The sequence below is a fragment of the Saccopteryx bilineata genome, chromosome 7 (genome assembly GCF_036850765.1).
Source record: "Saccopteryx bilineata isolate mSacBil1 chromosome 7, mSacBil1_pri_phased_curated, whole genome shotgun sequence".
NCBI lineage: Eukaryota > Metazoa > Chordata > Mammalia > Chiroptera > Emballonuridae > Saccopteryx > Saccopteryx bilineata.
Genome location: NC_089496.1, coordinates 62,752,773 through 62,769,221, shown reverse-complemented (window position 1 = coordinate 62,769,221; position 16,449 = coordinate 62,752,773). Strand labels below are relative to the sequence as shown.

The 16,449-nt window shown below is 51.5% G+C and overlaps 1 protein-coding gene across 1 annotated transcript in view; it reads right to left on the bottom strand.

Moving 5' to 3' along the window:
* IGF1R (insulin like growth factor 1 receptor) overlaps positions 1–16,449 on the bottom strand; it is a 224,686-nt gene that overhangs the window by 188,707 nt on the left and 19,530 nt on the right. Inside the window, exon 2 of the mRNA XM_066239567.1 lies at positions 721–1,266. Coding sequence (XP_066095664.1) covers positions 721–1,266 — 546 coding nt within the window. The remainder of the gene's footprint in view (positions 1–720; positions 1,267–16,449) is intronic.

The following is a 16,449-nucleotide window of genomic DNA, read 5'->3' as shown; positions in this document are numbered from 1 at the left end:
AGGGGAGAAGGAAGAAGAGGAAGGGGAGGGGAGGAGGGAGAGGAGGAGGGGGAGGGGAGGAGGGAGAGGAGGAGGGGGAGGGGAGAAGGAAGAAGAGGAAGGGGAAGGGAGAAGGGAGAAGAGGAGGGGGAGGGGAGAAGGGAGAGGAGGAGGGGGAGGGGAGAAGGAAGAGGAGGAGAGGAGGGAGAGGAGGAGGAGAGGAGGAGGGAGAGGAGCAAAGGAGGGGGAGGAGGGAGAGGAGGAGGGGGAGGGGAGAAGGAAGAGGAGAGGAGGGGGAGAAGGGAGAGGAGGAGGGGGAGGGGAGAAGGGAGAGGAGGAGGGGGAGGGGAGAAGGGAGAAGAGGAGAGGAGGAAAAGGAGGAGGAGAGGAGGAGGGAGAGGAGCAGAGAAGGGGAGGAGAGAGAGGAGGAGGGGGAGGGGAGAAGGAAGAGGAGAGGAGGGGGAGAAGGGAGAGGAGGAGGGGGAGGGGAGAAGGGAGAGGAGGAGAGGAGGGAGAGGAGGAGGAGAGGAGGAGGGAGAGGAGCAGAGGAGGGGGAGGAGGGGAGGGAGAGGAGCAGAGGAGGGGGAGGAGAGAGAGGAGGAGGGGTAGGGGAGAAGGAAGAGGAGAGGAGGGGGAGAAGGGAGAGGAGGAGGGGGAGAGGAGGAGGGAGAGGAGAGGAGGGGAGGAGGGGAGGGGAGGAGGGAGAGGAGCAGAAGGGCGGCCACAGGCAGCGTCACTCACTTTTCTGGCAGTGGCCAGCGGTCCAGCAGCGGTAGTTGTACTCGTTGTTGATGGTGGTCCTCTCGCACTGGGGCTTCTCCTCCAGCGCCCCCGGGCACAGGTCCCCGCACTCCTTCTGGGGCTTGTTCCCCACGATGTAGTTGTTGGACACGGCGTCCAGGATCAGGGACCAGTCCACCGTGGACAGGTAGCAGAGGTCGGCGTTCTTCTCGATCCGGATGGCCCCCCGGGTGATGTTCCTCAGGTTGTGGAGCCCGATGTCTTTGAGGTTGGTCATCTCGAAGATGACCAGGGCGTAGTTGTAGAAGAGCTTCCAGCCCCGGATGACGGTGAGGTTCGGGAAGAGGTCGCCGAGGCTCTCGAGGCCGGCCACGCGGAACAGCAGCAGGTACTCGGTGATGACCGTCAGCTTGGGGAAGCGGTAGTTGCGGTAGTCCTCGGCCCGGGAGATGAGCAGGATGTGCAGGTAGCCCTCGATCACCGTGCAGTTCTCCAGGCGCCTCAGCTGCTGCAAGTCGTTGCGGATGTCGATGCCGGGCCCGCAGACTGTGGAGACACGGGAGGGCAGGGGGCGGAACGGGGGGAGGGCAGGGGGCGGAACGGGGGGGGGAGGGCAGGGGGCGGAACGGGGGGGGAGGGCAGAGGGCGGAACGGGGGGGGGGAAGGCAGGGGGCGGAACGGGGGGGAGGGCAGGGGGCGGAATGGGGGGGAGGGCAGGGGGCGGAACGGGGGCTAGTCAGAAGCAGGTCGTTTTCCACACGGTTTCCCAACCCTCCGTCTGGTCCGTTTTCGGGACACCGATGTCCCCCATTGAGAAGGGACTATTTTTACACCACAGACTGCCATGAGGTGCAGCTGCAGGCTGACTATCTGGGGTGCCCTCCCATCTGCTGGTATTCGGGAAGTGCATAGCAACCCATTCACCGGCCCCAGGAGGGGCCATCCCTACCCCGGCTTAGAGCTCAGGGTCCCACAGGCGCACACACAAGAGTCAAGGGCGCAATCCAGGACCACTGGGGCCCATAGCACCGCATCCCTTCTGTAGACCCCCTGCTCCAACCAATGAACAAAGGGCTTCACAGCTGAGCATCAATAACTTGCTACTGTGTCCAGCCTCAAAGACGCCAAGCAAGCGGTCGAGTCCACACTGGAGAGTTCCCTTTCCAGTGACTTGGGAAGTATGGACCCAAAGAAGCAGGTTTCCTGCTACCAACTGACATGGGCCACCTGGGCTGGTGGTCTCCCCAAAACTGCCTGAAATGCAGCTATTAAGCCTACCTTAACAGAAAGATAAAGAACATGCAATTTTTGTGAATAAAAGAGGTCTACCATCCCAACTTTAATCAAGAAAGGCCTGTTAAAAGGTTAGGCAATAGCAAAAAAAAAGGTAATAAAAATCATCACCCATCTCAGCAGACAAACATAATCCCTATTAACACTGCCTATAGCAATCATCCTTCCTCTATCAATAATTTAAGGTAAATGAAAGCAGACAATAATAGAATGTTTCCAAACACATTTCCTTCACTACATTTTCACCAAGTCAACAAATATCCTTCCAAATCATCATTTTTAAGAGAAAAATAGCAGTAATTCTGGCCCTTGGCCAGTTGGTTCAGTGGTAGAGTGTCGACCCAGTGTGTGGATGTCCTGGGTTTAATTCCCAATCAGGGTACATAGAAGTGACCTACTGCTTCTTCAACCCTCTCTCCCCCCCCCCCTTCTTCTCTCTCTCTCTCTCTCTTCCTCTACCACAGCCATAGCTTGATTGATTTGAGCATATTGGCCCTGGCTCCTAAGGTGCTAAAAATAGCTCAGTTGTGAGCATGGCCCCAGATGGGCAGAGCATCAGCCCTAGACAGGGGTCACCAGATGGACCCCAGTCAGGGGACATGCAGAAATCTCTCTATTGGACATGTGGGAGTCTCTCTCTATCTCCCCTCCTCTCACTTGGAAAAGAAGAAGAAGGAAAAAATAGAAACATAGCAAAGAAGAAGAAAAATGGGATGGGGAGGGTGTGTCCCTAGTGCCCCATGGTCCTCCCATGGCTGCTAAATCTGCAGTCCTGTCCCCTTCCTTGGTCATTCAAGATGTGAGCACACCCCTCGCGTGCTCAGGGAAATGGTGGTGTGGTTTTCTTTCCCACTAAGCCTCCTCAGTAGACTGTAACTAACAACAACAACAAAAAAATCAGAGATAAGGGTGGAGATGATGTTATGATAACAAACACTGATACTGCTGGAGTAGAATTTGTTATAGTCGAGTTTTCTGAGTAAGTATAAACAGAGTCAATTCAGGTTAAGCCTTTTATCTTCAGGAGTCAATGGGAATGTGTTTACATTGTATATATATACATATCTCTCTCACACAGACAATAGTCTCTACCACCTGACACTTCCAGTAACGAAACACGATCATGAGAATGTGAGTAACTGCATTACATGAGTGAAGTGGAGAACAGAAATTCAAAATTCAGTGGAATTTTCAACGTGCAACTTGTTCTTCACTGCCCCCACCCCCCACAAGAGCCATCTCTACATAAGTGTAATCACAATCTAACAACTCCGGTGCACAGAAGATTTAGACTTCAGGGGCTGGGAACCTTTATGCTGAGTGCTACAATGTGGCAGGTGCTACAATGTGTCAAAGAATTTACAAAGCAGTCCTGACCAGATAGCTTAGTTGGTTAGAGCTTTGACTCAATATGCCAAGGTTGCAGGTTCCATCCCACATCAGGGCATATGCAAGAAGCAACCAATGAATGCATAAATAAGTGGGACAACAGATCAATCCATCTTTATCTCTTTTCCTCTTTCTATAAAAATCAATAGATAAAAATGTTGACATCCTACCTCGCCACTAAAGAAATGAGAACCCAAAATTAATTCCAAGCCTGGAAGGGACACAAGCCCCTCTGTCCCCACCCACTCACTACAGGTGCTGGAGCCAGACAGGGGGGGGTGCAGGATGAAGCTGTGTTTGTTCCAATGGAGGAGCACCAACTGTTTTCCTGGGTCTTAAAAAAAAACAACTTTGCCTGATCTGACCATTATTCCAAATTCCTTTCTGGTCTTAAAATGTCACAAGTCCAATATTTGAAGTCTCTATGCTTTAAAAGTGCCCCTTTAAGAGTCGCTCATGCTTTCTAATTATCCCCAGTTTGATGAATGAGCACAGAGACTGGACACCTTTGGTTATGCCTCCCCCCCACTACCACCTACTCAGACCCCCACGGGCCCTGTGGGGGCCTCACTAATGCACCTCCCGGGGCACAGCCTCCCACACCCACCCGGACGGGCCCAGTGTAGGTGCCCAGCACCCCAACCTCCGACGGGTGAATGTGGCCCTGGGGGAGGTGTGGGCAGACTCCAGAGGAGACAGACACCCCTGCAGCAGCAGCCTGACCTGAAAACCAGGCGATGCACCTGCCTGCTTCTCCCCTCTCTCGGGACTGTGCCGAGAATCAGGCTAACCTCCCCAGCAAAAGCGGCCTCCCGCCTGGCTCACGGGCTCCGTTTGTAGAACATGTTACATCATCCTAGTTCGAGTTCACATCCTCGTTTCAGAAGTGTTTTGACTTTGCGCAGCAATGTTCCAGTTTCCTTAAGTGACCTGGATGCTTTCTGTGAGCCCGTTACCCTCGCAGAGAGTCGGCGTAGGAATCTCACTCGTGGGTCCTCCTTATGTGCTATGGCTCTGCATGGATGTGGGATGCAAGATTGGCCCCTTGAATTGCTGAGGCTTTTTATCTGGCCTGGGGAGGGGACAGTCGTTAGAGGCTAGGAGCATGGGGCTAGGTAAGACCTGATCCCATCAGTGACTACCCACAGCTGGGCCTGAGGTCAGTCACTCATTGCTCTGTGCCTCAAGTTTCCTCATGACTGCCACACAAGGTTGGGACTCAATGCATTCACCCTTCCAACGAATACTTACAAAACTCCCATCATGTACTGACGTGCGCTTTCCAGGGGCTGGGAATGGTAGTGGGGACCAAAGAGCCAAAGCCAACGCTCTCCAGCCTGCGCAGAGCGGCCATCCGGATGCGCTCCAAGCCCATCCCACCCCACACCCCAGGGCGCACCACAGACTCACTCACAGCAACCCTGACACAGAGCCAGCGCCAGGGGCTTGATGCCCACCCAAAGAGCATGCCCCCTTTGGCCGCCACGTGAATCGGCTCATACACAAGACACAGAACAATCGCAGGAAGCACGACCAACCGCACATCGAATCTCCGAGGCCCGGACAGGGGGCTGCCCAAAGGCTTCAGGCCTCAGGAGGCAGGCACTCTGAGAAGAGAGGTCAGCAGGGAGCGGGTGGAGCCAGGTCCCAGGAGCTCAGGGAGAAGAAAGGGCAGGGAGGAGTCTGAGGGAGGACAGGGAAGGGCAAAGAGAGGTCTGGAACAGAAGTTACTAAAAAACCCACCGCTGCACACAGCACCTCGGTGCTCAGAGCAATGGAAAAGAGGGTCCGGCATGCAGGTGACAAGAGCACGGAGACAGGGGGGCTTCTCACCCCCACTGTGTGGACCTGCTAAGCTGGGGTGTGGGCAGGTAGCTTCACAGAGCCAGACACACCTGCACATCCAGGCTGCTCCCCCTGTGGAAGTGGTGGTGGCGGAAGCAGGAGACATTCGGTCACGCTCCCGCCCATCCCCCAAGCTCCTACCTCCCTGAAACTGTCACTCTGCTACAACTTCTGCACGTGGGATTCGGCTCGGACCCCCGCAGCCTCACCTCTGCCCCAGAGGAGAACTGTTCCTCCCCGCATCCTCCTCATTCGAACCACCGGAGGCCACACCCATCCCGGACTCCTTCCCGGAGACAGGCCGCGGTTCTTACCAAGACCCAGCATCCTCTGCATCTGCACTCCCTCCGTCTGTGCCGTGCGAGCGTCCACCCCCAGCCGGCACAGCCACCCCAGGGACACCGCTGCCAGCCTCCTGCCAGTCCTGCCAGGACTGGGCTCCTCAAATGGTCAGCTGGCCACCTTTCAACCAAGCACCTCGATCCTGGTCTGCTCCTGACAGCTGCCCAGCACCCAAGCCAACGGCTAACACCCCTCCCTGCACTCCGGCCGGATTACCCACTGAAGGTGGACCCAGAATAGAAGAAAGTATATAAAACCAACACTGCTGCAAAGTGAAGCCGTGACTCACGAACCAGACACCATCATAAACTCCAATAAGATTTTGGATTTGTTTTTTTTCTTGACGTACATATTTTTCAAATTGTTTGACTGCGGGGACGTCAGATTCTGTCAAGGTGGTCGTGCCAACATCTCGTCACACCTTTGTTGACAAGGTGCAGCAATGTGACACCAGATCTGAACAGCTCGGTGCATGCGCGATCCACCCTCCAAGGTGGCCGTGAATGACCGGCCCCAGGAAGGTCTCCAGGGAAAGGCCGCGGGGCCCCCCTTAAGTCCTGCCGTGCCGCCCTGCCTCCGCACCCTGGGAACCGCGACAAGACACAAAGAGGCTCGTCTCACTCGGAGACGACAGGCTCCCAGGGGACAGATGGCAAAGGTGCTGGATGACAGAGGAGAGGGCGGAAAAGATCAGCAAACTGGGAGCGTGAGTCAGGAGGGGATTTCTGTGTTTGGACCCTTGGGTGCAAATAAAGAAAAAGAAAAAGAAAGAGAAATGCACAAATGTGGGCGGTGTGAAGACAGGAGATTTAATTGGATGTAATTTCTGTATGTGATAATGTGGTGTTATGACTGCCAAAAAGAAAAAGGTCAGGTGGTCTGAGACCACACAAAGGGGGGGATTAGGAGAGTGAGGGGTCAGAGGACAGCCCACCCCCCAAACTGGGTTGGTGTCCACACTTCCAAAGAAAAGAGAGTGACCAGCCAGGAAGGAGCAGGGGGACCTGAAATCCATCTCACGGGGAATGGCTGCTGAAACCTAGTGTGTGAGGGTCCCCAGGGAGCAGGGCTGGTGAGATGCTAGGGGACCCAGATCAGGGCGAGGAACCCAGATTTCAGACCAACCCAGGGGGCGGGGACTGGGGTCTGCACAGGAGCCGACGGCGGGCCTGGCCTGAAATCCCACCGGGCTGCCTGCAGAGGCACCGGGACTTCAGTGGAGACGTACGGTCCAGGGCTTTGTGGAGCTTCATGTCACTCACTGGGGTAGTGTTTTCCCTGTTTTTGGCTGAGGAGACTGAGTCTCAGAAATGACCAAAGGACCCACCATGGGATGAGCCCAGGGGGCAGAGCTGGGGCAGAAATCTTGATGGACACACATGATTCTGGAGCAGAAAACTCCTCTTTGGAGCCCTCAAGGGCTGCAAGGATGCTACAACCAGGTGTACGGGACAAGAAGGGGGCATGTGAGAGACAGCTGGCCATCCTGGACACCTCTTTAAAGGGAGCTGACGCCCACGACGGCAGGAGGTGTGACGAGACCCCACCACGCCTCTGAACCGCCTTTCAACTACACAAGGGCTCTTTCTGCAGCGCAGAGGTTTTAAGACTCTGGATAAATACATTCTGGCCAATCAACCCGTGGGTCCCTCAAACTGGGATACCTACATGCCTCCTGCCACTGTCCACAGCTGCTTCTCCTCGGAAAGGAACATAAAACACAGGGACTTTTAGAACAGGAAGCTCTTTAGAGGGAGGAAACAGTCCCATGAATATGAAAAACTGTGATTCCATTTTGCTTTTAAGAGAGAGTGACTTAATTTCACTACACATTGATTCTTTTTCTTTTTCAGAGTGATTTGATTTCGCTCACACTGGCTCGCTCGGTTTCTGCTTCTTGAGAGTGAGTGACAGCTGGGCGAGCCAGTCACCACCCACCACGCAGAAGAAGAGTGAGGACAAGGAGATTTGACCCTCAGGTAGACATCGGAGGGCATGTGCGAAGACACGGCTCGATTAAAAGCACCTAAAACTGGCCTCCACATAGCTTTGAAATATGATGTGGGCCCACAGAACGGCCCTTTCTTATTATGCTTGGCCTGAAACAAACAAACATACATATATATATATATATATATAATTTTTTTTTGTTTTTTTTTTTTTTTCCTGAAGCTGGAAACGGGGAGAGACAGTCAGACAGACTCCCGCATGCGCCCGACCGGGATCCACCCGGCACGCCCACCAGGGGTGACGCTCTGCCCACCAGGGGGATATGCTCTGCCCCTCCGGGGCGTCGCTCTGCCGTGACCAGAGCCACTCTAGCGCCCGGGGCAGAGGCCAAGGAGCCATCCCCAGCACCCGGGCCATCTTTGCTCCAATGGAGCCTTGGCTGCGGGAGGAGAAGAGAGAGACAGAGAGGAAGGAGGGGGGGTGGAAAAGCAAACGGGCGCCTCTCCTATGTGCCCTGGCCGGGAATCGAACCCGGGTCCCCCACACGCCAGGCCGATGCTCTACCGCTGAGCCAACCGGTTGGTCAGGGCCCTCTCTCCTTTCTATCTCTCTCTCTCCTCCACTCCTGCAGCCAAGGCTCCACTGGAGCAAAGTTGGCCCGGGCGCTGAGGATGACTCCATGGCCTCCACCTCAGGTGCTAGAATGGCTCTGGTTACAGCGGAGCAATGCTCCAGATGGGTAGAGCATCAACCCCTGGTGGGCATGCCAGGTGGACCCTGGCTGGGCACATGCAGGAGTCTGTCTCTCTGCCTCTCCACTTCTCACTTCAGAAAAAAAAAAGAGCAACAGTCACACACGGCCAAGGAGGTGGCACATTGTGATAAACAAGAATGACAGCAAACCCTCTCTCCAGCTGTGATAAACATGTCTAAGATCTATCATGGAGCCTGTTTGGAGCTTCCACAGAAAGCAACTGGAATTATAAGCTGTTTATGACACTGAATTTATGTCTCCAAAGCTTTTACATGTTAGGCAGGAGCTGTCTCCCCTGGAGATCATTTCCTTACCTTTTATTTTTTTTAAATAGGAGCTCCCCCCCCCCCCAATATTGCGACTTTCTGAGGCTGTCAACACCTCCAGAGCAATTTAACAACTTAGCTACAAGGACAGGCAGCATCGGTGGTGGAGGAACAGAGCACGTGGCAGGAACGCCGCTCCCTCAGCCTCCGGGACGATCCCGGACATCCGTACCGGCCAGGTGGCCACCCCACCCGGTGTTTCACCACCTCTCAGTATTGTGAGTGAGCGGTTCCATCGGCAGCTGTCTCCCTGTCCCAGAGACCAGCAGTGACCGAGAGTAAGAGGAACGGGGAGTTATGTCCAGATTTCAAAACGCCCATGCCTCTGTACCGTTCCCCGCCTCTGAGACCATTTGGTTTCTATAGACAGGCTTCCTTTCCTTACTTAAAAAAAAAAAAAAGGCACCAAAAAAACTTTAAACAATAAACCCTGCCATCCAACTGTGACTGATGAGATCTGCTTGCAAAACTGGCTTGTCATATGCAGTTAGTTATACAAGAGGATCCCCATTGGATTGCAACTCGTAACATCCCAAAGATCTGCAACCTTCAAGAGATGGCAGTTTCCTCCACAAACAAAACTGGTGTGTATTAAACTAAGCTGAGCTGAAATGACCTCATCCCTCAAACACCAAGGGCCGTGAACAAAGCTGCAACCCGGCCAGGCAGTGCCCACAATGGGCACACGTCCCCTCTGCAGACGCCTGGGGACTCACCAGGAGCCTCGCTGCCTTCTGGGCAGGAAGAACCCCCCGAATCCAGGACTCCAAAGGGGAACCACCAGCCCCGGGTTACACCAGCTTGTGAAGGACTCGGTCTGCTAACCGGAACACTTCCTTTTGGCATCTCAAATAAACAGCCAGATCGCTTGAGGAATCACCGTAAGGTATATCCATGAAAAGGCGCTTTCAAAAGTCCCACAGCCCAACTAAATTAGCTCTCCTCTGCCACCCGCCATCGACCTAAGTCCACCCATTTTAATGAACACCTACTATGTGTCAGGTACTTTGACCCTTGGGAAACAACAAACATGTTCCCTGCTCTTAAAGAACCCCCACTGACAATGGTGGGAGAGCCCTGGCTGGGTAGCTCAGTGGGTTAGAGTGTTGTCCCAGTATGCCAGGTGACGGTTTGATCCCTGGTCAGGGCACATACAGGAATCAACCAATGAATGCGTAAATAAGCGGAACAACAAATTGATGTTTTTCTCTCCTTTTCTTTCTCTACCTCTCTCTCTCAAATCAGTTTAAGAAAAAAGAAGATGGTGAGAGAGAAAGACCCATCATCTCCATACCACGTAGTCAGTAAAGCTCAGACTACATCCTAGATACACTGGTAGATAAAGAGGTCACTGGCATGAGAGGCTAATCGACTGTGGGGGCAGAGGGCCTACTCTGAGTACAATACACAGCAAGACAAGGCAAGTTCTATAACCCCTCATTGCATGGGAGACCCAAATAAGACATTAAATATAAATTTAAAAAGCAACCCAGAGACAGATATTAGCTTCTGCATCCCTAAGGGAAATGTAAAACTGTAGACAAGATCTTCAATTAAACCTCCAACATTTCTGACTCAACTATTTAAAGCAAAAGACTCCTCTTGTAATTACATTTGACACTTTTCCTCATGAAAATTAAAAAAAAAAAAAAATCGGAGATTCTTTGACATGAAGGTTGGTCTTCCCGGGCCCTTCGACGAAACTGGGGTTATCCTTCTCCAAGAATGTTCCGGCCGCTTCTGGAAGACAACCTCTTGTAGATAAAAGAGTCTTGGTGTTATCTGTGAGACAGACGTTACTCAAAGTCACGTCAAACCCGAATGTTTTAAATGACCACAGGACAGTGCCAAGCCTTTGCGGGTTTCGGGAGTGTGGCTCCTTCACAGTCACTCACCCGTCCTGCTCCTGGGCAGACCCTGGGCCTTGGAGACCCACGTAAGGGTAGCAACCTCCTTCATAATGACTCTCCACTCTAGATGGAAAACCACCTCACTCACAAGAAAGCATACAAGGACCTCATCGAAGTTTTTTGGGTTTTTTTTTAACTTTTTTTTAAAATTTTTTATTTATTTATTCATTTTAGAGAGAAGAGGGAGAGACAGAGAGAGAGAGAGAGGAGAGACAGAGAGAGAGAAGGGGGGAGGAGCTGGAAGCATCAACTCCCCATATGTGCCTTGACCAAGCAAGCCCACGATTTCAAACCGGCGACCTCAGCATTGCCAGGTCGACGCTTTATCCACTGCGCCACCACCAGTCAGGCCTCATCGAAGTTTTAAACTGATTTTTTTCATGATGCAAGAATAAAAGAGAAAAGCAACTAAATTATAGAAATGAGAACACACTAAGGAAGTAACAACATAAAGAAAATAAGACAGACAACTGAGCCATAATCTTTTTTTAATATGAAGATGTAGATTTGTTGGAAATTTTTAACGTAGCAGAGTTGGTAAAAAAAAAAAAAAAGCCAAAACACACCCTGATACCCATGGAGGAATTTTTTTTTTTAAGTTGTCACAGGATTATCCATTTTTAAAAGTGTCAGCCTCCAACTGTTTGAAGGTTGTTTTTTTAAACCTTCAAAGGACAGTGTATCACCACACTATAAAAAACTGTTATGGAGAAGGTAGAAAGAAAGATTGTCAATTCATTCCGCAAAGCAAGTTATACTCTTGATGTCAAGATCTGGGAAAGACGGCAGAGCAAGAGAACCATGAAATTATCTCACTTAAAGTGAGAGGTGAAAAGTTCTAGATGTAATGGTAGCAAACTAAATCAATGAGGGAACTTAATGGAAGACAAGATGGCGCTGGAGTAGGCGGACGTACCAACATCCACCTCCCAGAACCAAAGTGGATTACAAACTAATTTTAAGAACCATCATCTGGAAAAACCAACTTCGGACTAAACTATGAGGACTCTTCAACCAAGGAACACTGACACCGAGACTGCTTAGTGTATCCCAAGGTTCTCTTTACCACGCCACAGTCGCAGAGCTCCAGGGAAGAGCACCCTGGTCTCATCTCTCCAGGCAGAGGAGAACAGAAGCTCCATCTCCACACATGCTGCAGATGGCTTTTCCAGTCTACCTGAATCACTACCAGCTAGAAGCAGCAGTCATTGGGACTTGGACGTGAGCTGCAAAGTATAGAACTGTGACAACAATTCCAGTGCCATGCGGACTTTTCCTGGAGGTGGACTTTTCCTGGACTCCTGCTCCTTGTGACAGCTCCTAACAAACTGAACTGGGGTTGGGTTGCATTTTCCAGGGATTTGGCATGGTGTTGGGGCCAACTTGGACTTGGTGAACACGTAAAGGACACTACTCTTTTATGGATTCTTGCTGTATTGGCCAAGAGTTTGCTTAAAGGCTTTAATCACTGTAAAAAAAAAATAGAAGACTAGATAAAGAAGATGTGGCACATATACACCATGTATACTATTCAGCCATAAGAAATGATGACACCGGATCATTTACAACAAAATGGTGAGATCTTGATAACATTATACGGAGTGAAATAAGTAAATCAGGGAAAAAACCTGAACTGCAGGATTCCATACATTGGTGGGACATAAAAACGAGACTAAGAGACATGGACAAGAGTGTGGTGGTTACGGGGGGCGGGGGGAGGGAAGAAGGGAGACGGGGAGGGAGGGAGGGAGGGGCACAAAGAAAAGTAGATAGAAGGTGACGGAGGACAATCTGACTTTGGGTGATGGGTATGCAACAGAATTGAATGACAAGATAGCCTGGACATGTTTTCTTTGAATATATGTACCCTGATTTATTGATGTCACCCCATTAAAATAAAAATTTATTTATAAAAAAAAAAATGAGGGAACTTAAATGGTCAGCCCCACCCAAGACCTCAGGAGAACAGGAAATAGTAACAATGGCTGCCTCTCAATTGATGGGCTAAAGATGACTTTCATTCTACTTTTCTCCTAACAATATTTTCCCCTCACAACCATTTATTACTATTATCATTTGAAAAGGAAAAAAGCCATTAACACAACAGGAGAAAGTGGCAAGCAAATGTGTCCCTAATTAAAGGTCCGTTGCTTATCACAGAGGCAACTGTCTTTAAGCAGGTCGCCCACGTGACACTGTTGTGCCATCGTATGTAGGCATGATTGTGGAGCCAAGTCTTGGAGCTGAGCCCTCTCCGCCTCTTACGGAGGAGCACAATGGGGCACACACCGACTGGGAGAAAGGTAAAAAGCATCTCTCATGCCATGGTACCAACTGTGGTCTTAAGAACTCCCTGGACCTCCACTTCACAGAGCACCCACCACGGATGGGCCGGGTACCGTGAACCCAACAGTGAGCATAGTTCTTGCTCACAGTTTCTCTTTCCAAAAATCTTTTAAAAAAACGATGGCAAGCACTGCTTTTGCCCCGTTAGGAGGCTTCACTGAGATTGTGCCACAGACCCCATTTCCACACGAGAATCCAGGGCCATCTTCCAGTGACCGTTTGAGGGCGCGTCTCAAATCCGCTCGCCCCCCTAATGGCTGAGACGTTATCATTGTCACCTGCAGACACACAGGCGTGCCAGGGTTCTTAGGGAAGGCACAGACACGCTGAACATCTGGAGGGCCCCTTGGACTCGTTCTGCGGGTCACACTTCACTCAGCCCTCACGGCAGCCTTCAGGGGACAAGGGACACACGGCAGTCTGACAGGTTTTCCAAATGTTTTTTAAGAGAAGCTGCTACCACAATGCCAGGTTCACTGGTTCAAGAAAAAAGGGAGCACGCCAGATCTCCAGAGAGAAAAAGACGCTAGCCCCGAGCAAACACACCCTCATCGGGAGAGCCTGGCACAGGCAGGGGTGGGGGTGCTTACCAGGGATTTGTGCATCACCCCTTTCGCAGAGTGAACAGCGACCTTAGAGGCCATTGTCCGTCTGTGAAGTCAAAGCCCCCGGCTCCTGAGAGTGCTAGACCACCCCCAGAACGTGGACAAGACCTCGTCAGCCGAAGGTGCAGCCGAAAGCGGTCTGAGGATCACTGCGAAGCAGGTCACCCACCCGGGAGAATCCAGCCATCGCTGTTTCCCATGTGTTACAAACCTAGGTGTTTCCAAGAATGATTTAGTAGAGATACTAAGAGCTCAGGGTTTCCCTGCTTTCAATTCATTCCTTTGCAAATGAATTAATTAAAAAGTCATACCCAAGGATTTGAAGGGTTTTTTCTCCCAATTTTTATTGGTAAAAGGGCACCCATCCCCCCCACAAAAAAAAAAAAAAAAGAAGACTAGGAGAGCTGTTCTCCCCGCCGCTGGCTGAACAGATAAGGGAAGACACAATGGAAAGGCACACCTCCGATTCACAACGTCTAGCAAGAAACCCCAGGAAGACAGGTTGTTCCACCAGGAGTTCCCACTAACCATATTGTGTAAAACTTGTGCACACTCCCGGACAATGGGGGGGCCCACACCTCCAAAGGGTAGTTCCTGGCTACGCGGCGCAAGCCACTCAGGAACGTTTGCGTTGATGCTTGTGAAGTCCCAGATCAGGCATCGCTAGCTGCTCAGCCTCAGGTCTCAAGGCGCCTGGGTTGGGGGCGGAAGGGAACCACACACCCCGGGTGGCATGAGTAAGGACCTGAATCTGTTCACTCAGTCGGAACTACCTGGATGGCCAAGACATCCTCCCCTGAATGCGGAAAAAAAGGTCTTACTGCTTCGCAAGCGCTATGATTCTTATCCCCCATGAGACTAGAATCTTCCAAGAGGAGGAATAAACACAGAGGGCGGAAGCATTTGAATGAGGGATGTTTTTGCTGATCCACACTTTTATTTCGCGAAAAGGGCTGGTGGGGAAATCTGAAGCCTGACATTCCATCATTTTCTTTTTTTTTTTTTTAATGTGTGTAATTTTTCCATTGATTGATAGAGAGTGAAAAAGAAGTATCAACTCGTCGTCCTACCTAGCTATTCCACTTTGTTGTGCACTCAGTAATTGCTTCTTATACATGCCCTGACTGAGGATCGAACCTGCGACCTCCATGTCCCAAGACAATGTTTCATCCACTGAGCCACCCAGCCAGGGCCTCCATCATTCTCTTAATGACTTTGGGTCTCTCTCCCTGGTTGCAGGAATCATAAACATTCCCCTCTTCCCCCCCCCCTTTTTTTAATAAAGTACCTTTTGGACCTGACTAAAATCTTTTTAAAAATAAACCTTCATGTTAAGAGGAAAATAATTGGCACGGTTGAAGGTGCCCAGCCATCTCACTGTTGCTTGCGTTAAGATCCGTATACACACCACAAAAAGCTACAGAAGAACTTAAAATTTAGCTGGTGCACTCCTGGGCTGATGAACAGCAGAGTTCCTTTAACTTATCGCCTTCAGCCAGCCTGTCCAAACAAAAAGGTTACAAGAATCCCTTTGAAATAGCCCAAACAAGAGCCTCAACTTGCAAAGCTATTTTCCCCGGCTCAAGGACAACAGGAGGCAGAACTTCGGAGATGGGGACTTTGCTATTTATTTTTTTCTCTCAATGGCTGCCTTTAAAGGCGGGAGGGAGGGAATAGGAGAGAAAGAGGAGGGAGAGAGAGAGAAGTCTCTAGGCATTATAAATCCTGGAAGCCCTGAGTCAGGAACTGGGGAAATGGCTGATGCCGAGTGACCTGCATGAAAACCCTGCTTCTTTTATGGAGTCAAGTCTCCAAGGCCAGGAATTTCAGAAATCTCAGGCATTTTGCATTATTTTCTGAATCTTAAAACAGAGCCGAGACTTGAGAGAGAAAGGCGAGGGGAAAATGAACCGGCAAGCAAGCCCCTAGCCCTGTGGCCCCCACCACCCAGAGTAACTCGCCCCCATAATTAAAGGCTCAATGGGAACCGGCTGTCTACAAATGGGGTTTTGCTTCAGGTGTTGCTGAGGAGGGGCTGAGACGGCGCTCAGGGCCCCCCCCCCCGAGCTGGTCCCGTGTTTCAGTCGGCCTCCTCATCCCCCTCCAAGGTGGGGCGTGCAGTGGACTTGGACCCTAAAATCTCACATGTCCAAACACCCTCCTGGAGGTTAGAAAACAACGGTCACTTCTGTGTTCGGGGAAGACAACGCCTGATCGAGTTGGCGAAGTCTGATTGGACGCAGAGGCCCACCAGACGAGACAGCAGGAGCACTGTCGGACCCACAGTTGGGAGAGGAGGCGGTCCCAGTCCGGTAGGGTGCTAGGAACAGGGCAGGGCTCCCCTGCCAAGACTGCGTTTGCATCAACACCAGACAGAGCCCCCCAAACGTCTGCACAGAGTTGATCACACTGATCAAAAGGGAAGCAGGGCACTTCTATTCCCACCGTCCCCCTGGTGTGCTGTGCTCAACCAGCACAGATAGCTAACCCTTGACAAGAATCCACAGTGGCCATGCACGTGAGACCCTCCAGGCAACATCCTGCCCAAGGCAAGAACAAGTTGACAAACAGGTCTTCAACTCAGAGCCCAGCATGCCAATAAAAGGACCGTGATGTCTCCTGATATGGGTTCATGGAATGTCCAAACAGGTCATTTGGGGAGAAAACCTCTCAGGGGCCTGTGTCCGCTTGACTTAAACACACCTTGTTTTCACGCAGTGGCGACTCCAAGGGGCACAGCGAGCACCTCCTTGCAGGTTCTGGATCGGCGGACAGAAGTGGCCAACCCTTCAAGTCCTATGGGAGCCCAACTCACACAGCCGCCCGCACCTGGGGGCCTGGGACCCCAGGCCACAGAGGCCTCAAGACCGGCTTCGCCGTCTCTGAGCCACTCACAGGACGGACGGGGCGGCTTGATCAATACCGATCTTACCGTCGTGGGAGTGACTTACCACCCTTCAGTCCTGCCC